This window comes from Dromiciops gliroides, chromosome 1 (genome assembly GCF_019393635.1).
Source record: "Dromiciops gliroides isolate mDroGli1 chromosome 1, mDroGli1.pri, whole genome shotgun sequence".
Classification (NCBI taxonomy): domain Eukaryota; kingdom Metazoa; phylum Chordata; class Mammalia; order Microbiotheria; family Microbiotheriidae; genus Dromiciops; species Dromiciops gliroides.
Window position 1 is genome coordinate 576,187,450 of NC_057861.1, and position 24,292 is coordinate 576,211,741.

The 24,292-nt window shown below is 39.1% G+C and overlaps 2 protein-coding genes across 4 annotated transcripts in view; both read right to left on the reverse strand.

The window, feature by feature from the left end:
• The window catches only part of PIP5K1B (phosphatidylinositol-4-phosphate 5-kinase type 1 beta), a 339,881-nt gene that overhangs the window by 107,355 nt on the left and 208,234 nt on the right, over positions 1-24,292 (reverse strand). For all 3 annotated transcript variants that reach the window (XM_043979091.1, XM_043979093.1, XM_043979092.1), the window contains exon 7: positions 23,313-23,612. In XM_043979091.1, coding sequence (XP_043835026.1) covers positions 23,313-23,612 — 300 coding nt within the window. The remainder of the gene's footprint in view (positions 1-23,312; positions 23,613-24,292) is intronic.
• On the reverse strand, positions 2,103-2,858 carry LOC122736707 (bcl-2 homologous antagonist/killer-like). Its single transcript, XM_043979094.1, has one exon. The coding sequence runs from the start codon at positions 2,761-2,763 to the stop codon at positions 2,149-2,151; it is 615 nt and encodes a 204-aa protein (XP_043835029.1). The 5' UTR covers positions 2,764-2,858; the 3' UTR covers positions 2,103-2,148.

A 24,292-nucleotide genomic window follows, 5' to 3' on the forward strand; every position in this document is an offset into this window, starting at 1 on the left:
ATCCCCACTACATTATTAACTAGCGATCACCCACCTCTGTGCTTGAAGTCTTTCAATGAAGGGTAGCTCACTACCTCCTGAAGGAGGTTATTCTACTTAGAAATAGCTCTATTAAGAATTTTTTTGAGGAGCAGTTAGTGGATAGAGTGCTGATCCTGGAGTCAGGAGGAGCTGAGTTCACATTTGGCCTCATATACTTACTAGCTGTGTCACCCTTGGCAAGTCACTTAACCCCGATTGTCTCCAAAAGAAAAGGTTTAAATTTACAAAAATATTTTATAAAATTTACAAAATAGCTTAAATTGACAATTTTTGCAACTTCTACCCTTTGTTCCTGGGTTTATCCTCTAGGTGCACACAGAAAAGATTAATTCCTCTTTTACACAACAGCCCTTTAAATATATGGAGTCTCCCCTCACTCTACATCTCCAGGTCTTCTCTTTTCCAAACTAAATTATCTCCAGTTCCTTCAAACAATCTTCCCATGACACAAACTCAAGGAACTCCCCCATCACTGTTCTCCTCAGGATATTTTCCAGCTTATCAATCAGAGGGTGAGAAGTCAAAGATGATACCTAGGTTCTAAGCTGGAGTGACTAGGAGGATGGGGGTACCTTCAACAGTAATAGGAAAGTGAGGAAGAGGAGAGGGTTAGAGAGGAAGGATAATGAGTTTAGTGGCTATAGTGCCACTATATTGACTGGAAAGTACCTTCTACCATAGAGCTTTTAATTAATTATTTATTTTTTGTGGGGGCAATGAGGGTTAAGTGACTTGCCCAGGGTCACACAGCTAGTAAGTATCAAGTGTCTGAGGCCGGATTTGAACTCAGGTCCTCCTGAATCCAGGGCCGGTACTTTATCTACTGTACCACCTACTTGCTCCGAAACCATAGATATTTTTAAATCATATAGATTGATAGATATAACCATAGAGATGACCTTGTTCAATGATCTCCTGATTGCCAATCCAAAAAGGTTAAAGATTCTAATCATAATACATAATTTTTCTTTCTTTTCTTTTTCTTTTTTTGGCAGGGCAATGAGGGTTAAGTGACTCACCCAAGGTTACACAGTTAGTAAGTGTATCCACTGTGCCACCTAGCTGCCCCCTTAATACATAATTTTTTTTTTTGTGGGATTGTGCATTTATTATCAAATCGCCTTAAGATGCTCCTTAGGGCCACTCATATGGTAGACAGTCCAGAAGCACTTGCGGGGGGCGGGGGGGAGGGAAGGGCTGAGGTTTCAGTGTCCCCTACCTCCACCTCAGGTATTACACTGTGCCCTGGGCCAATCTGGCTCTTGTCTGGGGTTTGAAGGGGTACCCCACAAATTGTATATTAGTGTATAGTCCCACCTTCCACAGGTATGTAGAGATAGGATCAGGGCTGAGCTCCCAAAGGCAGCAGCCTTTGGCCTAAGTGGCCTGTATATAGTATCCTCTATATTCAAGTCCAAAGCCTGGCAAATATAGAGGCATGGCCAGGGTGGGGGCAGAGCAGGAAGGGAAGGACAGGGCAGTCCAATGGGTGGCAGTGGTAGGGTTTGGGTGAAGGTCAGCATGGTGGGGTAGGGTAGAGAATGGAACAATGAGGAATACAGGGCTAGAGCAAGCTAGATAAAAGGTTACCAAGGAAGCAAGCTGGACCTGGCGGGGGGGGGGGTCTCCTTTTTGGGGAGGTAGAGTCCCCACAGGCCCAAGAAACCTGAGAGAATGGCTGACTACAGGAGCAGCCTGATTGGAGCTGGAGAAAAGCAGAGTAAGGAGGACCTTCGGTTCTCCTTCAGTTTCTGCTTTAAAATGAAGACATTAGGGGGCAGCTAGGTGGGGGGGGGGAGCTAGGTGGCGCAGTGGATAAAGCACCGGCCCTGGATTCAGGAGGACCTGAGTTCAAATCCAGCCTCAGCCTCAGACACTTGACACTTACTAGCTGTGTGACCCTGGGCAAGTCACTTAACCCCCATTGCCCCTCTGGCCTCCAGGTAAGAAAGATGCCCGGAGACTTGGATGTCCATCTGGCTGGTGTATAGCGCAGGGCTGTCCTTTTTTATCCTGGAGGAAGAAGAGGTTGGGCTTAGGAGAAGAGGAATGATGGGGGAGGCGCTTAGGCCTTGTGTCTTCATGAAAGGCCTCCCCCTCCTGGAGTCAGGGTTGGAAGAATCTTCGGATAACAAATCGACCCAAAAGCACCATCCCAAAGATTGTCATCACGTACCAGATGGAGTTGTTAGAGAGGTTCAGGGCTGCCACCCAGCCCCCATTCTGGGCAATCCATCGGGCAATGCAGTGTTGGAGCATGAAGTCAGCCACAAAGCGAGCCACACGGCCCAGGAAGCCAGTCAGGCCCCGCTGATAAACATGTAGTGCCAACCGGTAGCCGAAGCCCAGCAGTGCAACCACTCGGCCCCAGTTGATGCCACTCTCAAACAGGCTGGAGGCAATCTTAGTGAAGTACTCATAGGCGGTGTCTGGGGTGGGCTGCAAATGCTGCAGCATGGCCTTGAATTCTGAGTCATACCTCCGACTGATGTCATCGCCAATGACAGCTAGCTGTCGGCCCACCTGTTCCGTGGTGCTGCTGAGCTCTTGGGGCAGGGTGTCCATCTCTGGGTCTGCAGGGGCAGCCTCTCCTTCAGCTTCCAGCTCTTGATGGTGCCGGTAAAAGACATAGCTACGGAAAACCTCTTCGGTCTCTCGAGCTACCTGTTCCTCTGCAGTAGATGAGGGGGCTCGAACCCGGCTCACTTGCCTAGAAGCCATGCTGTGAGTGATAGTGTCAGCCCTGGGACCGCTGCTCCTGTGTCCCCAGGAACAGAAACCCTAAGGCCCCGGCTTCCAGGAACCGGCAGCAGCAGCAAGCGGCTATGGGTCAGTCCCAATACATAATTTTTAACACTATTTCTCAGAGTCAAGGTTTTAGGTTTTATATCACGAATATAAGTTCAAATCCCTTTAAAAATTACTTACGAGACCTATAGAAATTATTGATACCAAAGGTACAAGAGAAATATATATATGCATATATATGTATTTAAAGTACAATCACAACTGAAATGAGCCTTAGAAGTCATTTAAACTGTTTAGTTTAAAATGATGCATAAAAGCCTGATATGAATTTCTTCTATCTCAGCAGTATTTCCTTTAGGGAGTAAAATAAATGGAGTTGAGGGTGAGGAAAGACTTTTCAGTCTACTATTTGCATTCTTCTTGGAGAAATTTTTTGGTAACACCTCATTTATTTTTGAAGTAAGGGTCAAAAGTGACTGGATGAATATTTTTCTATTTTTTCTAGCTAATGAGAATTTGAAAAAGCTGCTTACACTTGACCAGGCTTCATGAAAGCATTTCTCCTTCCCCCTTAAAATGACAAGATTTCAAAGTAATCACCATCCTGTAATAATCAACTTTCTCAAAAGGAAAGTTTTTGCTTTCTTGCTAATAGGATTTTGTGTGCAAACATGTTATTAACAGTTGGCAGGTGCCAATGGGCTAGATTATACTTTTGATTAGATTTTCCAAATTAAATATTTGGATTATATTTCACCTCTTGTTGCTCAGTTATTTGGTAGAGCTTTTCACCCTTCTCCTTCTCCCTCTTCCATCCTATTTCCCTTTCCTCCTGTGGTATTGGGGGAATTAAGGCTGAAATTAAACTCTGCTCTTTGGTGTTACATGGTAGAATGCAAACTGAATGCCTTCTTCCCTCTATCTCAGCTCTACCACGCCATTCTGCGTGCCCTCCACAATCCAACTTCTCACATTGATTTTTTTCCTTTTTTTTTGTTGAGGTAGTTGGGGTTAAGTGACTTGCCCAGGGTCACACTGCTAGTAAGTGTCAAGTGTCTGAGACAGGATTTGAAGTTAGGTCCTCCTGACTCCAGGGCCAGTGCTCTATCCACTGTGCCACCAAGCTGCCCCCACAATCCAACTTCTCTATGAAGTCTTCCATGCCCTTCCAATCCTCAATAAACTCCCATGGAACTATCTACATGACTTGTTTGAAATTTAATCTTAGGATGACTCATAGTATTTTCTTTTCCACATCTGCATACATCTTCTCTCCCCCAGACAGACTAGTCCTTGAGGCAGAAGCTGGACCTTATGTTTCATGGCATTCTTCCTGTTATTCACTTTGTCCCAGAGCCAGGGCAGGGAATGAAAATATATCATCTGTGTGTTGCTTTGGTGCCATCACTGAAACATGTGAACTGATTTGTGGTAAAATAACAGGAAGAATGCCTAACTTCAAATCCTGTCTCAGACACTTGACACTTATTAGCAGTGTGACCCTGGGCAAGTCACTTAACCAAATATTTAATTGGGGTGAAGTTAGGTCCTCCTGACTCCAGGGCCAGTGCTCTATCCACTGTGCCACCAAGCTGCCCCCACAATCCAACTTCTCTATGAAGTCTTCCATGTAATATTAAAAGAACTATCCCTTGTTGTCCCCACTGTGTATTTTGCTTATCTTGTCAATGCCCGGTTGCAGATCTTCCTAGCATGTAGGTTCTCAATAAACATTTTTTATTAAATTCATTTAATCCCAGGCTTACTCTACAAAATAGTATGCCTCAAATCTGATATCTCTTTCAATACTGGCAACTGGAAAGACTGGCTTCCCTGTTTGTCTTATGGAAAAACTGGAGTCATTGGCACATACCTGATGATGATCAGCACTTTGTCCTGCTCAGTGAACACAGTTTTAGTAAAGGAATGAACTTTTATTAATATACCAGCCCTAAGCTAAATAAATAGACCATTAGGTTAGGAAGCAAATCCAGCCTCAGACATTTACCAGCTGTGTGACCCTGGGCAAGTCACTTCACCTTGTTTGCCTCAGTTTTCTCATCATAAAATGAGGTAGAGAAGAAAATGGCAAACCAGGCTAGTGTCTCTGACAAGAAAACCCCAAATGGAGTCACAGAGAGTCAGTCATGATTGAAAAACAACTGAAATAGGTAGGGAAATGGTCAATAAAAACAAGAATACCTCTGCTAGTCCATTTTCTCCTCAATCCCTGGCAATCTGGCTTCCATCCTCATCACTTTACTGAAACCACTCTCTTGTTCTTTTTTTTTTTTTCCTTGCTGGGCAATGAGGGTTAAGTGACTTGCCCATGCTCACATGACTAGTAAGTGTCAAGTGTCTGAGGTCAAATTTGAACTCAGGTCCTCCTGAATCCAGGGCCGGTGTGTTATGTACTGTGCCACCTAGCTGCCCCTAGTCCTCATTGTTCTTAACCTCTCTATAGTGTCTACCATTTGGCCTCTTTTTCTATTCACAGGATACTCTTTTCCTTTGGCTTCAAAGATACCAGAACCTCTGTTGGTTCTTCTCTCATCTGTTTTCCTTTCTCTGATTCTTCATCCCCTTCTTCACTCCATAAGGTGAATATTCTCTGGGTTCTGTTGTTAGTTGAGCTTCAACTATCCCCTTTATGCTGATGACTCCCACAAGTATATATATATATATATATATATATATATATACCCTTAAATCCTCATCTATCTCCCTAAATCTAGACCAGGGGCTCTTAACCTTTCTTTGTGCCATAGACCTCTCTGGAAGTCTGGTGAAGTATATGGACCCCTTCTCAGAATAATGTTTTTAAATGAATAAAATAAAATACGCCATATTTTACAATTACATTGAAATATAGTGTGATGAGTAAATATTTTTTTAAAAAAAGTTCATGGTCCCCAGGTTAAGAACTCCCATCTCAGCTCCACATTTCCAACAGCCTACAAAATGATAATAGCTAACATGTATGTAGTGTTTTACGTTTTGCAAAGTGCTTTATAAATATTATTTCATTTGATCCTTACAACAAGCCTGGGAGGTGGGTGCTATTATTAATCCCCATTTTACAAAAGAGGGAACTGAGGCAGCCAGCGGTTAAGTGACTTGTCTCATATCACATAGTAAGTACTTCAGGCTGGATTTGAACTTGTCTTCTTTCTTTCTTTCTTTTTTGTGGGGCAATGAGGGTTAAGTGACTTGCCCAGGATCTCACAATTAGTAAGTGTCAAGTGTCTGAGGCTGGATTTGAACTCGGGTCCTCCTGAATCCAGGGCTGATGCTTTATCCACTGTACCACCTAGCTGCCCCATGAACTCAAGTCTTCTTGACTCAAGGTCCTATGCTCTATGCATTGTACAACTTAGTGGCCTAGGACAGAATATCTTCACCTACGTATCCCACTGACATCTCAAATTCAAAATGTCTGAAACTATTTTTGCTATCTTTTTCCTAAAATTGTTCCTCATAGAATCAGTAAAGATTCAGTTATATTCTGAAATTTGTTATGCTGATTCATTCTCTTATAACAGCTTATTTTCCTCCATTTCCTCTTCTTTTCCTCAAAAAAAAAAAAGTAGAGTGAAAGGCTTATAATTGTCTGACATTGATCCAGGGTGAGAACCTTCTTTTTTTTTTTTTTTTTTTTTGCGGGGCAATGGGGGTTAAGTGACTTGCCCAGGGTCACACAGCTAGTAAGTGTCAAGTGTCTGAGGCCGGATTTGAACTGAGGTACTCCTGAATCGAGGGCCGGTGCTTTATCCACTGCACCACCTAGCCACCCCTGAGAACCTTCTTGAGAAATTATTCAACCGAAAGATGAAGTTATCTTTTCCCAAGAGAATTGATACCCAGAACTTAAGCTTGTTTACTTCTATTCCTTAAAAATCTCCTCCCTTGTAATTTATTAGTTATCATTTGACCTTTTAGCATTCAAAATAACTTCGATATTTCCAAAATTTGTAATTTCACCAGTGTGGACACTCCTTTAATCATTACAGTCTGCTTTTCAAAAACTCTTTGTGCCCACTGTTAAAGAGTCTTGTGTGCTTTGCCTTGGCCCTCCCAAATTATCACCTGGTAGCCAACCCTCTGGTAATGAGCCTTTCTCAAGTCAGGCACTCAGAGGACAGAGACAGTCTGTCACCAAGCCCATATATGAAAGCTTCTCCAAATTTATTCTAACATTCCACCCCTCCCCCAAACTTGAATTCTCTTTACTTAGCCTTGAAGAATTTAGGGTCATGGTCATGCCGCAATAAAGCAATAGGGTATATACTTTAATGAAGAAGAAATAAAAATATTCTTTTACTTCTGTAAGCTAACAGACCATTTACATCTCCTTGTTACCTTCTATACACTCTCACAATTATCAAGTTTGTTTGCTATCTATGGAAGAGTAACCATCATCATTTAAAGAATTAGTGCTAGTATATTATTCTTAAACCATCAATTTTATTTTCATTTAATGACAACCACTTTTGCAAGCACTAGGCCATGATTTTCTTCCAATCTCCCTTTATTATTTCACTCTTTACAGAATTTCTGGCTCAATTAGCATTCAAAATCGCATCTTTTATTATAGCAAGATTGCAAGTCTTTCCATGTGCAATGGATCAACTTTCTCATGAAATCTTTCTTTTAACAATATTTAAAATTTTCATCCACTGTTTGAATGAAGTAACATAGGGAGTCATGGTGATAAAATAATAATGCCTTGTGACAGTGAGCTCAGCTGATAAAAGTTATTTCTAGGAATCAATGTATTCAGATCACTGTATCTAAAACATTCCTGTACTACGTGGTCACAAGTATAATAGAATCAATCAGAAAAGGAGACTGGAGGGGGCAGCTAGGTGGCACAGTGGATAAAGCACCAGCCCTGGATTCAGGAGGACCTGAGTTCAAATCTTTACACTTACTCTGTGTGACTCTGGGCAAGTCACTTAACCCTCATTGCTCTGCAAAAAAGAAAAAAGAAAAAGAAAAAAAAAAGAAAGAAAGAAAGAAAGAAAAAGAAAAAGAAAAAGAGACTGGAAGAGCCTTGAGGGCATGGGCTATTTCCTTTCTGTCCTTGTATCTCTAGCCCTTAACACAGAGCCTTACTCGTGGTAAATGCTTAATAAATTTATGTTGAATGAATGAAAATATTATTTTTTTCTATTTATAGATCACCTTGTGCTTTGTGTATTTGAGTGGCCTTGAAACATTTCAATTACCAAAGTTTCCATTAAAACAAAACATGGCATAACATTATACACGATGACACTAATTTTTTAGAATACTTCAAAGATCTGTAGTAGATTACAGGCTTTCCATTACTTAATAGATGCTTTTTAAAATTGCAGTGCCCCAAAAAAATTTTAAAAAAGAAAAGAAAAATTGCCACTTTGTGGCCAATCTTCTGGGAATGAGTACCTTTCAACTAAGCTAGGCTGATATCCCACATTTCAGTCTTTGCAGCATGATCGGTACTGTCAGATATTCTTTCATTAGCATAGTATTATCACCTCATAGATCATAAAATTAGAATTAGAAGTTAGTGGTTATCTGGTTTACCTTAATTTTACAATTGAGGGACTGAGGCCCATAGAGGCTAACCAACTTACTGAAGGTTACATAGCAAAGGGGGAGGGAAAAAGGAATGAAATGAAATTTATATAGTATCTATTATGTGCCAGGAACTGTGCTAAGCACTTTATAAATATTATCTCATTTAATCCTCACAACCCTGCAAGGTAGGTGCTGTTATTAACCCCATTTCCATTTAAGGAAACTGAGGCAAAAAAGGGTAAAGTGACTTTCCCAGAGCCATGATTCATGATCCTTTGGTGGAACAGGCTAGGATTTTTGCAAAAAGCACCAAAATGGACCAGTTTTATCAGCATCACAAAAATTTTCAGACCACATTCAGCCATCTAAAATTGTTAAGAATTTTACAAGACAATTTTGAAGATTAATGGTTCACTATTTGTTCTTCAGTAGATAAAATCCAAGGGTCTGGATGTCCTTCAGGCAGGAATGTAGATAAACTATTTAATCAGAATCTCTTCTTTTTAAATACCAAAAGAAGAGTTTACAGCTTTCTTTTTTTTTTTAAAGCAAACCTGCTTTTCAAGAAATTCTTGCATCTAATGTATGTCTTTACTGTTGTATATTAAGCTCATTCCTTCATATTTTATCATCAGTGGAGATAGAGTACAGTGGAAATAGTACTGGTTTTTGAGTTGGAGGTCTTGAATTTGAATCATGACTGCCACTTACTACCTGTGTGTCAATGGGCAAATTATTTAAACCCTCTGGGCCTCATCTGTAAAATGGAGTGGAGCCCCTGGATTTGATGACTTCTATGGTTCCTTTCATCTCTAAATCTATGAGCCAGCTTGCCCACACCATCTCTAGCTTTAAATTGCCATCAGAAAATAGTCATGGTTCAGTAAGCTGGATTTGTGGTTACTAATGTTTAAATTTGGTAGTGTGGATCGGGCCAGAGATGGGGTAACTTTTCTGAGAATATACCATATGAAACAAGGCCAAAAGCCATGAAGGGCATATGCATTTTTCCACATTGTTTGACAGTCTTGTTCGAATCAGGACTAACAAAGACCGAACAGTTGCTATTTCTAAGATTTGACATCCTATAACATGAACCAGCCAGTATTATATTCTTCCAAGTAACTTTGCTGTTATCTTTTTTATTATTTATTTATTTATGTATTTATTAGTTGTTATCTTTTTTAAGAGGCATCTATATGTTTTCCCTTTTAAGAACAGTAGAGCATTATTTTAGTTTTTCTTCTTGGCTTTTACCTTGGATACACAGTAAAGTACTAAATTGACTCTTCTTTTCCCTCCACACTTTCAATTCTATGGATGGTTATCTCAGTTTCTCCCTGTTGCTTTTCTTCTCACCACTTTATTCATTTTCCTTCTCACCTCAGTTCCTTTGCTCTTAAAAATTCCAGTGCTCTTAGGATTTGGCTTTAAGATTTAGTTAATGGGTCTGTATTTAATTGCAAGTTTGTGGGTTCTTTTGGAATTTCATTTAAATAGTGGATCTTTGACACTAGCTCACTTTGATATATGTCTCTGAAAAGATGCTGGGTAGTTAAAGATTGAGGGTAACCAAGATTTTACTGTATATTTTCATCCTATATTGGGTGTTTGGGGTAATAAAATCCATAAACTTTCTGACTGTAAAGTGGTAGTTCCATTTATCTGGCCTAAATAAAATAATTTTAAGCTTTCAGGGAAGCCCCTTAGTTCTAGTTCTAGAATTTAGGGTAAACTTCAGGTTTATCAAGTGTTTGTCCATCATGATTTTATACACTTTTATCAAACCTCCCCTCCTCCCATCAATATTTTTTTTGGGGGGTGTTGAATATTTTTTAGTCTATGTGTAACTCTTCTATATGTTTTTTTAGTTGATCTTTAGCTCTCTAATATGTTTCTAATAGTAATCAATTTTGTTAAATTGAACTGGATTCTGGTACTTAAAAATTTAGGGTTAGGGGTTAGACTTGGATATCCTTGATATAAGAAATTCTTAGATGAGAAAACTACCAATGCAGTTGGCACATTATCTGCAACTTGAGAACTGCCTAAACCAGGGCTTCTTAAACTTTTTCCAATCATGACCCCTTTTTGCCTGAGAAATTTTTACACAACCTCAGGTATATAAGGTATATAAAATAGGTATACATAACCTTTCACTGTTGCCATTTTTTGTGACCCCCAAATTGTTATGCAACCCCATACAGGGTCATTTAAGAAGCTAGTGTCTAGACTAATGACAAATTAAGTGACTTGCCAAGTATCACACAGCAAGTAGGTGTCAGTGGTAGAATTTGAACCCAGATTTTCCTGGCTCTGAGTTGTCCACTATACCAGACTTCCATTTAAAATAATCTTATATATCATTTAGCTCACAATTAAGCTTAATACCACAAAGCAGTTCAATATTAATAGATCATAAGGTTTCCAAAATATATTTTTGAAAAATAATGGGCTTTTCTTCTAGCTTTCCTTATTTGTAAAATGAAGAGGGTGGGAGTAGATGACCTCTAAGGGCCATATTCTTCATTTTGGCCCCATTAATATTTTCCTGTACAACAACAGAGCAGAATTCCATATCAAGGCATAAGTGGTAAGGAATAAAGGATGACTATTAAATCTCCCAATTTGATTGAAGTCCAGCAGCAATTACTAAATTTGCTAATTTAAACTTGGTTCCCATAAGGAGAACAACATCTTTTCAATTAGATCGAAGGGTTGTTTCATTCCCACTCCCATAGCTCCTGGGATGACAACCATACCTTAAAGAAAATGCACTGATTGTTTAAATGAAGTGGGATTTTTTTTTCTAAACAACTTTTTGACCGAGCATTAAGTTAAATTTAATACTGTAAAAAGTATGGATTATGAACTTATACTTAAATGTCTGAAAACCAGTGCTTGATCCCATGAAAATCTATATAGTAGCACTTTTTGTTGTAGTAAATTATTGGAAATCAAATAGGCATCCCCAAAATGAAGACTAGGAATAGGAAAATGGACCTGTGATTTCACTGGAATGTGGAACTCCTGGGTAAGGAAATTCTTTCTACCAATGTAGGTAAGCACTTTTTCTGCAACTTACAGTTTTAAATAATTTCCTAGAGCAATGCAAGGCTGAATTTCCTTAGTTCATACAGTTTGAACTCAAGTCTTCCTGACTTCAAGGACAATTTGCTATGCCACATTGACTTAAAGCTATTGGTGGAATAGTTGAACAATGAAATATATGAATGTAATTGAATGTGTTTATGCCCTAAGAAAAACTGAACATGAAGGATTTGGAGAAACTTGGGAAGATCTGGAAGTACCTTACCCTTGTATGAACTGATGCAGGGTAAGGATAACAACAGAATAAAGAGAAAAATCTATAGCATGACCTAACCTAAAGGAGAGCAACACTGAAAGACAAAAGAACTCTGACCAATGTTGACGTCAGAGGACTGATAGTGAAACTACACCTTTATCCTTTCTGCAGGAGCAAGACTCTAAGTGTGAAGTGAGAGATGTCATACATGGCCAACACAGTCATTGTTTTTGCTTAATAATACTTTGCTACAAGGGAGGATTCTTTGTAATTTAGGTGTCATGGGGAAATTATAGCAATGTAAAAGCCCCCCAAATTAGTAAATCAATTAATAAAATGAATAAAACATAATAATGTAAAAAATTTTAGAAATTTACTTTTAAAAAATCTGGTTTTTACAGTGAGAGCTTTTTGTGTTTAGTACTAAGACCCATAGTTAAGATACTCAGAGAACTTGTGCACTGTTCAGACTATTCTCTTATAAATCTGAGTGTATTTCTCTGACAAGCAAAAACTGATTTTACATGATTGAAAAATTAATAACTAACTGCAGTACAACAAAAATTTAATTAAATGCAAAAAAGTAATTTTGGCCACTTAATTATTAAGCTCATTTCCAGCAATATTTCCACTGGAAGGAACAAGAAATATTGGGTTGTAAACATGAGTTCTTGATAATGTATTTGTCATAATGTGGTTCCCCAAAATGAACTTAGGGGAGTATCAAATAATTCAGAAAGCACAATTTAGCAAACTAATTAAAATAGTGAAAGGTTTCATATTTCTTCTTAGCTACATTCTGTCATGGAAATAATTATTGCAAATTAAAATATATGCAAGAGTTGGGATAATACAGTTAGTCCCTGACTTATGGACACTCAACTTAGCAATGATCCTTACATGTGAATTTGAATTCAGGTTGTTCATAGCTCTCATTTATGTTCCTATGAGGATAGGTGCTCTTTGATTCCCCAATCCAGAACACCTGAGGAATGAGTGGCTCTTTCCAGGGGTTCTTAACTTTTTGTTTGTCATGGACCTCTTTGATAGTCTGGTGAAACTCCTTCTTAGAATAATGTTTTTAAATGGATAAAATATATAGGATTAAAAGGAAACTAATTATATTGAAATGCATCTTTCTCTCTTGCTCGCTCTCTCTCTTGCTCTCTCCCCCTAGGAATTCCTTCTCCTATATAAAGTCATAGGATACTGATGTTGAAAGTCACAGATATGGAGTAATGTATACCCTAAGTCCACTACTGCTGGAGAGTGGGTGGGAGAGAGGGGTTTGGGAGGTATGGAGCCTGGGTCCAGGTTATACATTCCTGGCATCTTTACCTCTGGGATGCCACTGGGGTTGGTTGATTATGATTACTCTCCTTAAATGAGAATTTGATTTTCAATATGTAGATGAACTTGGTTTCCAGTTCTTGTTTTTATCACAGCAGAATATATGTTTACACTATATGTGTTGCAAATACATATAGAGGGGGTATGTGTCAGGAACAGAACAGGCTATTGTATAATCACTACTGTATCCTGAGCTGAGGTCAAAACCCCCCCAAAGCTTAAGAATTTCTTGTCGGGAATTTAAGAAGGTCAAATGACTAACCCAAACTATCTCCTGAATGACTAGATTCTTGGTAGAATGGAACTACAAAAATTTGCTCATTAAGGTTCACATCAATACAAACTCCTGTGTTTTTCCATCCTTGTGAGTGTAGGTGAGAAGTGACCCAGCTTCAGGTCATAATAGCAGCCCTTCCAGTTTGGGATATTTTTTCTTCTTGGTTTTGTGTGATTTTTACTTTTTTCCTTGCCTTTCCAATGTGAACAGCTCATTTTTTTCATTATGATCTTGTAAAAATTCTCTTAAAAGTGCAAGGAAAAAAAGGCAGAGTCAAAGGTAAAGGAACCTTTGCACAGGAACTTTTTCTGTTTATTCATGTTTCCTGTGGTCAGTGCTAAGAGAATGAGGTTAAATACTACATTTCACCAGAGATCAGAAATCAGGGATTTGCTGTTTTGAGGTTTGTTGTTTCAAGGAACAGTCTGTAAAAGGTCAAGTGGAACAGGTCTCACATGGCCAATCCCCTGTTTCTCCTAGTTAGAACTTGTATAGAACACAGTTCACATGACTATACTTTTACATTCACTTTGCCTTCTGAAAAGGCTTTCCTTAGGGGTCACACACAAGTTTAGACACAAAATCAGTGAGAGTGACCACCTGTTGAAAAGGTGAAATAGTGAAATAATCTTAAGAATAAAATCTCTTCTATGTTCTTCTTAAACTGTGCAGGAATTGTTTCAGAAATGAGACTGCAAGCTCTGGTGGAGTAAGGGATATCTTAGTTTTTTTCCAGATGTAATTAGCTTTTCTTTTTAAAAATTATGTGTGTGTGTATATATATACATATATGCACACACATATATATATTTAATTTCTCCCAATTATATGTTAAAACAATTTAAAACATTTTTTCAAGTTTTGAGTTCCAAATTCTATCCCTCCCTCCCCCCCTTACCCCTCCCTGAGATGGTAAGCAATCAGATTTGGGTAATACATGTGCAATCATGTAAAACGTTTCCATATTAGTCATTTTGTACAAGAAGACTCAATTAAAAGGAAAAGAGGGAAAGAAAGTGAAAAATAGCATGCTTCAGTCTGCATTCAGACAATTTCATTCTTTCTCTGGAGGAGGATTGTCTTGGATCATTGTATTGCTGAAAATAGCTAAGTCATTCATAGTTTTTCATTGTACATTATTGCTGTTACTGTGTACAATGTTCTGCTCCTGTTCACTTAACTTTGCATCAGTTCATGTAAGTCTTTCTAGGTTTTTCTGAAACCATCCTGCTTTTGTCATTTCTTATAGCACAGAGAGGTAGCTAGGTGGTATAGTAGATAGAGTGCTGGATTTGAAGTTAGGAACATTTGACATGTACTTGCTATGCAACCCTGGGCAAGTCACTTAACCTCTGTCTGCCTCAGCTTTCTCATCTCTATAATGGGGATAATAAGAGCATCTACTACCCAGGGTTGTCAGGATAAAATGAACTATTTGTCAAATGCTTTGGAAACCTTATAATACTACATAAATACTACCTATTATCCAACACAACACCTAGAATAGTGTTTCTTACAAAGTAGGTACTCAGTAAATATTTGTTCAATGAATGAATACGTTAACTGATGCTAGAAAGAAGTATCATGGCATAGAGGATAGAGCCAATCAAGAAGGCAGGTTTAAATTTTGCCTCTGATACATACTAGTTGTGTGACTGGGAAAGTTACTTAACCTCTCAGTGCTCTAGACCTTCAATTCTTACAAATATGTTCTGGGGACCTCTGGCTATCCCTTTTAGGGATATATGAGATCGAAACAATTTTCATAAATATACCAAGAAATTTTAATTTCTAATATGGTAAATATCAATAGCTATAACCCATATAAACAAAAGGTCTCTAGGGTTCTTGATAATTTTTAAGAGTAAAGGGATCGGGGCAGCTAGGTGGCGGAGTGGATAGAGCACCAGCCCTGGAGTCAGGAGTACCTGAGTTCAAATCTGACCTCAGACACTTAACACTTACTAGCTGTGTGGCCCTGGGCAAATCACTTAACCCCAACTGCCTCACTAAAAAATAAAAATAAAAAATAAAAAAAAAGAGTAAAGGGATCATGAGACCAATAAAATTTGAGAACTGCTGCCCTAAGCGGATGAAACACCGCAGTATTAACCTGTACTGGTGAAGGGAGTTTCCTCACCTGGGAGTTTCCTATCCCAATGAAAACACAAGTTTAGTCCCTATACATAATGCTACCTTGTTTAGTTCTCCAGTTCTTTTGTTGTGCTTCCTCTTTCTCCAAATAGGTGGTATGTTTCTTGGCAATAAGGGACTTTGCCTTTTAGTCCTTTGTGTCTCTAGCACTTAGCATGTAGGAGACCACAGAAGCATAGATTTAAAGCTGGAAGGTACCAAATCCTTTTGCAGGTTCAAAGAGGTTTAAAAGACTTGCCTTCCATCACACAGGTGACAAGTAGCAGTGTGAGAGTTTGAATCCATGACCCCTGGATCTAAATCCAGAACCTTTCCCATTGTACCCATCCTGCCTCTTATTGAAAATACTGACTTATGTCGATGGTTAGGTTTCCATGTTAGTCTTCCAAAAGTCTATTTAACTTATAATATGTTCAGAATACTCTTTAATTTTAATTAAATTACTAAATTAATTTTTTGTCTAGACCTGTGATTTCATCATTGTAGGAACTCCCAGAGAGGAAACACCTTCCACCAATGCATACCGCCAACTGCCATAGTTTTATTGCTTAGGGCATTGACTATCATGCAGTCAATATTTGGGTCAGAAGCAGGACTTCTTCTGAACCCAGGTCTTCAAGAGTCTTAGGTTGCTTCTTTATCTACTGTGCCATTTTTAAACTATACTTTACAAGAATACAGGAAGGATCTTCAATTTCATAGGCATAGAGAACTCCCTGTATGGAATTCTCTCTACCATCATCTGTTTATGACACAGTACAGTGGTCTCAAACTCAAATGGCTACTGAACCACACATAAAGATCCTTGAGGGTGGCATATGGACTTGGAAAAGCATGAATTAACATTATCTGTGCTCTATTATATTTTTATTTATTTTCTTAAACATTTCCCAATTACATTTTAATCTGGTTTGGGATGGTAGGCTGTGTGTTTGAAGCTTTTCACTTAGTAGATAGATCCTAGGGGGTTCTCTAAGAGTTTAGGAAACTTACCCAGAGTCACATAAATGTCAGAAGCAGGATTTGAATCCAGGTATTGCTGATGCTGTCTAACACTCAGTGGATCATCTAGAGTTGAAATGGTCTTTAGAATCAAACTACACCATCCCTTTCATTTTATAGATCAGGAGACTGAGGCCCGCAGAGGTAAATTGACTTGTACAGCCACACAACTAAGTGTCTGAGGTGGCATTTGCAAGCAGGTCTTTTTGACTCTGAATGTAGCATTCTATGTCCTCTGTTGTGTTGTTCCTACTACACTATACTCATTCACTATTTACAAAGTTGTTTCTATGGAAAAATGCATTCCGAGAATCATATTTGTTCTCTAGTTCTTTTGTTATGTTTCCTCTTTTTCCAACCAGGTGGCAAGTTTCTTAGTGATAAGGGACTGTGCTCTTACTAAACTATACCTATGAAGTTGTTTCTATGGGAAAATGTATTTTTTTTTTAAGGGCAATGAGGGTTAAGTGACTTGCCCTGTGTCACACAGCTAGTTAGTGTCAAGTATCTGAGGCCGGATTTGAACTCAGGTCCTCCTGAATCCAGGGCCAGTGCTTTATCCACTGCGCCACCTAGCTGCCCCCCTGGGAAAATGTATTCTCGAGAATCATAATTGCTCTCTGGCTTTTTGATTGTGCATCTTCTCTCTCCAAATAGGTGGTAAGTTTCTTGTTAATAAGGGATTGTGCTCCTACTAAACTATACTCATTCAGCATTTATGAAGTTGTTTTTCCATGGGAAAGTACATCCCTGACAATCATAAGGTCTATGCATTCAGTGGGAGACTTCTTTTACACCTGACTTATGGGATGCTTCTCTTCTTTACACATCATCTTTCTCATGTATAAAACCATTGTGACTCTTAACCTTTTCCTGACTCCAGCCCAGTGCAGCCACACTATATCACATATTTTGACATTTATTTGGCCTGCTCCAATTCTTGCCATGTTTTGAAAGCTTCCATTATAGCCAGAAAACATTTTGACAACAGCCCAAAGGCAATAGGAATTCCTGGATTTCCATCCAGAGATAACACACTCCTGACATCATCAGGACTGGCTGGAAACCAACAGACCCTGGATTAACAAGGGTTGATAGGAAGGAGTAAAATACAAACAATGCCCTTTTTGAGCAAATTAGCTTCAACCCAAGCATGCAGCTGATAGTTACATCACTGCAAGCTCATAGAAATTACAAACCTCTTCTGTTTACAAAACAATACATGGCATTCACTTTCAAAAACTACTTAAAAGACACTGGGCCAGAAGTGCTGACTGACAAGTTCAGGCCCTTTTTCCTAGCTGACATCAAAAACACACCCCCTTTCTCTATGTAAGCTTTCACAATACTGGATTCCCTGAAACCATAAAGTGGAGTATTATTTTATTTTTTCTTCGGCCCCTCCCTATCTCCACCTCTCTGTGTCTTTCCTCACATACTGTGTAGATAGATAGATAAATAAATAGAAGGATTTTGGGGAGGGGGGGAAGGCAGTCAGGATTAAGTGACTTGCCCAGACCAGATTTGAACTCAGCTCCTCTGACTCCAGGGCTGGTTCTCTATCCACTCTGCCACCCAACTGATCCTTACTTTAATCAAGCTGGTTTATCTGTCATTCCCTAAACATCCTTCTTCTGTGCTTCTTTGCTAAAGAAGTTACTTATACTTGGGCTACATTCTTCACCTGATTCCCCCAACTTCAAATGCCATCACTTCCTTAAAGGCTTTAATGATTTCTCAGTTGGAAGTGAGAGCTTCCTTTTTATGACCTCTACAAGCACCTTGTGTCTCTTATGTATTGATGCCAAACTATAAACTGCTGAATATCAAGGAACTCAATAATAACTCACATTTATTTAGCATTTGGTCATTTACAAAGTGTTTTCCTCACAATGCCCCAGTGAAGTTGATAACACACACCTCATTCTTATTTTATAAAGGAAGAAAGAGACACTAAGAAGTTTTAGTGATTTGTCTGGGGTTACTGAATGTGACAGAGCCAGGATACAACTCTAGGTTTTCAGCCCGAAAGACCAGTGCTCCTTCTACTGAACCACAGTCTCACAATAGTGAGCACTAACTACATGTTTAAAAAACAGTATTACTTTAGCAGTAACAACCAACTTTTCAGACGAATCCTAAGCCTGGTTCCTTTGCATTCATTCATGGCTTCATCATCTGTCCCAATACCCTTTTGTCCTAGAAGGTATGAAGAGATAGTCAAAATTGTACAATTTCAAGGTTGGAGGCCATCTGGTCCAACTCATACAATGGAGGATCCCTTTAAAACATAAATGGTCATTTGACTTTTAAGAGATTTCCACACAGGGGAATCTTCTGCTCGCTGAAGTAACTCATTCCATTTTTAGACCAATACAAATTAATAGGCAGTTTTTCCTTACCTTAATCCTAAATTTGTCTCTTGTAGCTTCAACCCTCTGAAACCAAACCAAACAATTCTATTCTCTCTTTTGACATGAGAACTCTTCAGATAACTGAAGACAGCTACCATGGCTTTCTCTGTCCCCCCCCCAAGTCTTTTGCATTCTAGACTAAACACCCCAAGTTCCTTCAACCAGTCTTCATGTGGTATGATTTTGAGGATCTTTGCCTGCTTAGTTTCTCTCCTGTAGCTCCAGCTAGAGCTGCAACTCAGGTGGGGTGAAGAGGCTTTACCCAAGGGGGCTGAAGTTTAGAGAGAGCTGATTGTACTTTTATACCTTTATCAGGTAGAAACAACTGATCTTATCACTTAGCAAGAATAATTAGTTAAAATGGGAAGATTCCAGATGGGATCTTCCTCTCCATCCTAGAATCATTGCACACCACTCCAAGGCCAATTCTTCCCCAGCCTGGCCTCATTTCATTTCCTCTTCAGCAAGATTCATAAGGTAGAATCTGTTCACTTTCCCTTATCTACCCACCAGGTACTTTCTTCCCCAATAGGACTGTGGTCTGATACTTCTCACTAAGGATTCCTAAGGAAGCAAACTTGTTTTAATGCTTGCATTGAGTATGTTCTGTGGTATTTGCTGGTTATATAGCTCTATGTCTAGCTGGCAATGTCCTTCTTAAAATGTAGCACCCAGAACTGAATATAATACCGCACATATGGATCAACCAGGGCAAGACGATCATTTCCCTAGTCCTGTACTCCATGCTTCTATTAAACGAAGCCTTGGGCTTGCATTAGCTTTCTTGGCTGCCAATTATACTGTTGATTCTTATTGAGCTTTCAGTGAACTAAAACCCTCACACCTTCTTCAGGGTTTACTGACCAAGTATATGACTTTATGTTTATCTCTGTTAAATTTTTTTTTTTTTTAGTGAGGCAATTGGGGTTAAGTGACTTGCCCATGGTCACACAGCTAGTAAGTGTTAAGTGTCTGAGGCCGGATTTGAACTCAGGTACTCCTGACTCCAGGGCCGGTGTTCTATCCACTGTGCCATCTAGCTGCCCCTATCTCTGTTAAATTTAATCTTATTAGATTCAGCCCCTTGTTTTTAGCTTGTCAGGACTTTTTGGTCTCTTAGCCTTATCATTTTTTTTTTTTAGTGAGGCAATTGGGGTTAAGTGACTTGCCCAGGGTCACACAGTTAGTAAGTGTTAAATGCCTGAGGCCGGATTTGAACTCAGGTACTCCTGACTCCAGGGCCAGTGCTCTATCCACTGCGCCACCCAGCTGCCCCTTAGCCTTATCATTTAATGATTTAGTAATGCCTTCCAGCTTGGTGTCAGATGCAAATTTGATAACTATGCAATCTATTCCTTTTCCTAAATCATTGATTAAAAAAAAACAAAACAAAGCAAACAAACTTTAAATAGCATCAGGCCCAAAACAGATCCCTGGGACATAATAGTACAGACTTTCTTCCAAGATCATATTGGAAAATTAATTAACTCTTGGTTCTGGTGATTCAACCCCAAAGACCAGTGCTCTTTCTACTAAACCATACTGTCTCACAATAGTGGGCACTAACTACATGTTCAATAAATGAATGAATGAATGGATGCACAAGAGTCCTTCAACAGTAAAAACCAACTTTTTGGATGAATTCTAAGCCTGGTTTCCTTGCTCCTGCATTCATTCATGGCATCATCATCATCCAACCCACATTTTGCATCATTTGCACAATAGGATGGAAAGATTTGCTAAAACCTAGGCCAATTATATCAACAGCATTCTCCTCATATACCAGTCTACTTAGCCTGTCCAAAAAAAGAAAAGAAATAAAGTGAGTCTGTCATGTCATCTTCTTGATAAAGCCATATTGGCTCTTCATGATCACCTCTTCCTTTTGTAGAGGCTGACTGATCGTCCTCTTAAAAATACCACCCTTCTCTTTTTTTTCCTGTAGACTTTACAAATATTATCTCATTTTATGCCACCTAACTATTTTTGAGAACAAAAGCCTATAGAATTATACCCAGGATATATCCCAAAGAATACATCTCGGGGCAGCTAGGTAGCGCAGTGGATAGAGCACTGGCCCTGGATTCAGGAGTACCTGAGTTCAAATCCGGCCTCAGACACTTGACACTTACTAGCTGTGTGACCTTGGGCAAGTCACTTAACCCTCATTGCCCAACCAAAAAAAAAAAAACCACCAAAGAATACATCTCACTGTCATAAGCATTGTTACTCGTGGTAGATAGGCCAAAGGCTTAGAAATGATTTCCCTACTTACTATATTGTAGTATGGTAGGGGCAACTCTATTCCTTCCAGCTAAACATGATGGAATCCCCCCATTCTTCATGAATTGTTTGGAGGAGACATAACTACCCCTTCTCAGGCTGTCCCTCAGTGACCTAGAAGCCATACATGGTCACAGCCCAGAAGCTATTCCCATATGAATATTCATTTAAAAGCCTTCACCAATTGTCTCTAGCCTAGTTTTACCAGACTTACTACGTATTACCTTCCTTCATATTTTTCCACCAAACTGGCCTACTGCTGTTTCCTAGAAAATAATAATAATAATAATGACAATAGCAATAATAGTGGCTAGCATTTATATAGCAACCTACTATGTGTCAGGCACCGTACTAAGAAATTTACAGGCATTATCTCATTTGATCCTCACAAGAACCATGGGAGGTAGGTGCTAAATTGTAGGTCAAGTGACTTGCCCAGGGTCACTCAGGTAGTAAATGTCTAAGCCCAGATTTGAATTCAGGTCTTCTCAACTCCAAGCCCAGAACTCTATCTGCTGCATCAGCCAGCAAAGATGCAGGAGAGGAAATGTACTTCTTAGAAGCAGCTGGCCCCTCACCTGGGCTGCACTTTCATCTCCCCACTATCTCTCAACACTTTTACTTTGAGGTTGAGCTCAAGTTCTACCTCTTAGGTGAAGCCTATTTGGGTAAGTGCGGTTACTACTTCCTTCCCAGGGGCAGCTAGGTGGCGCAGTGGATAAAGCACCAGCCTTGGATTCAGGAGTACCTGAGTTCAAACCCAGCCTCAGACACTTGACACTTACTAGCTGTGTGACCCTGGGCAAGTCACTTAACCCCCATAGCCCCACCAAAAAAAAAAAAAAAAAGCAAACTACTTCCTTCCCAGTTTCCCTTGAAATTACGTTGTATAAAATTTTATATTTACTTTTCTGTGTTCATGTTATTTCCTTTCAATAGGTGATAAACTCCTCAGGGCATGTGGCCATGGCCTGCTTATACTCACATGTGACTGGACTGTGCATGTTCAGCAAATACAGCCCTCTCTTGGCCTTTTTCTAATAGGACCACAGACTTTCTCAGCTAACACAGTTAGTGACCCAGCACTAAGAAGTCTGGAACTTTCCCAATTCTAATCTATGCTTAGGATGATTTTGATAAAAGAGGCTCTCTTCCCAGAGAATTTGTTCATCCAACTACCATTGAACTGGAAAAGCCAATGTAGGATGACTTTTAGACTTTTTCTAGAAACAGATCCCAATATACATTTTCCTTTATTCCACCCTGTAAAAATCTCCCCTGAGCATCACTTGGCCTTAGTTTGGGGTAGTTACTTAGGCCAAGTTTGCACATAATAAGCTTTTGTACTTGAAGCCCTTGGGTCCCAGCTCCTGATTGCTTCTCATCCAGATAACAGAAAGCAATTTCAGCAAATGCTTTCCATAATTGGTTTGTGTCCACACATGGACCTCTTGGGATCCACTTATTTACATTATCACACAATCTGCTTCCAAAATTCTCTCCCCATTAGGAATCCCTCTTCCCCCAAGAAATGTGTATAGCTTATCTGCTTAATCACTATATCTATTCTCTGTTAGTTTGACTAACTTTCCTATAGCAAAGGTAGAAGGAAAACAAAATTTTTGCCACAGTCCTCCCCCACCCCCATAGGGAGACAAGGTAGTGAGAGAGTATTCCTTCAGTCAGTTAATTACATTACCACCATATGGGTCTGTCTTCACACATTCTGGAACCATGATTAAATCATCTCTATCATTGCTCCTCGAAGGGATGAGTCAATCTACCTTCCTAGGGCCCTTTTTACCATCCTTGCAAATTTCTGGATCAAAACACTCTCCTTCCTGACTACCCCTACAGAATGTGTGGAATCTCCCCTTACTAGAATCTAAGATCTATGAGGGCAAAAACTATCTTTGCTTTTGTTTTTTTTATCTCCAGCTCTCAGCACAGAGATTGGTACATAATAAGCCCTTCCTTAATAAATGCCTTATCCTTTATTAACTCATTTCAGCCTGAAAAACACTGTTTACTTCATTTAGGGCAAAAATCTCATTACTACTAATTTGGCAGGACAATGCTCTCCCTTCCACATGAGAGAGCTAGCTAGTAACTCAAGTTTTCATCATGGTTACATGATTTTCCAGTACAAATCATAACAAAGGCCCCTCCTTACCCGACAGTCTCGCTGGAGTGTCTTCATCAATGCATTGTAGGTTTCTGTATCAAAATATAATCCTTCATGCATGTCTTGCAAGAAATCCAAGTCCTTGAATGTAGGGTTTAATTTTTCTCTCTCTTTTCTGGATGCTCGTCGCTTGTAGGTAGAACCTTTCAAGTCATATGTAAAGTGCATTTTCATTGATCGAGGCAAAATGTTGTTCATCACCACAATCCTGATGTTAATGCCCCCTGACTGCACACAATAGAGTCCATAAAACTTTGGTAAAAGAGTCCTAGGATTCTGGTTTAAATTCTAGAACAAAAAAGAGAGAAAAGAAAAACAGAATAACCTTTTTAAAATTGTGCCAATAAATCAAAGGGATTCTTGTTGTTAAAGGGTTTTTAAAAAAATTAACATATCTATTTTCTCTTCCATTCTCCACCCAATTAAACAAAGAAAAATATATTCCTTGTAACAAATATGCATTGTTGACCAAAAAAAAAATATAGCCCTCTTATTTGCTGTGTTTGAAAAACGTGTCTAATTCTCAACCCCAAATCATCTAGGTGGTGCTGCAACTGGAGTCAAGAAAACCCGAGTTCAAATCTGTCTTTAGACACTTACTAGCTGGGTTATGCTGGGCAAGTCATTTAACCTGTCTGCCTCAGTTCCCTCATTTGTCAAATGAGGGTAATAATAATAATAGCACTTAGCTCTCAGGGTCATTATGAGGATAAAAATGAGATAATATCTATAAGGCACTTTGCAAACTGTAAAGCGTTACATATTGCTAGCTATCACCGCCGTCATCACCATCATCATCACTATCTCTCAATCAAGAGATGGATAAGACGCATCATAATCGGTCTTCTGGAGTCATGAATATTATCGTATTGACCAAAAATTTTTATAATGTTTTTGTTATTATGGAAATTGTTCTGGTTTAGCTCATTTTATTCTTCATAAGTTGTTATTAGTTTTCAAAATGGTTT

Excerpts from the sequence above, each read along its gene's own strand:
- LOC122736707 (XM_043979094.1), bottom strand. The coding sequence starts at position 2,763 with ATGGCTTCTAGGCAAGTGAGCCGGGTTCGAGCCCCCTCATCTACTGCA.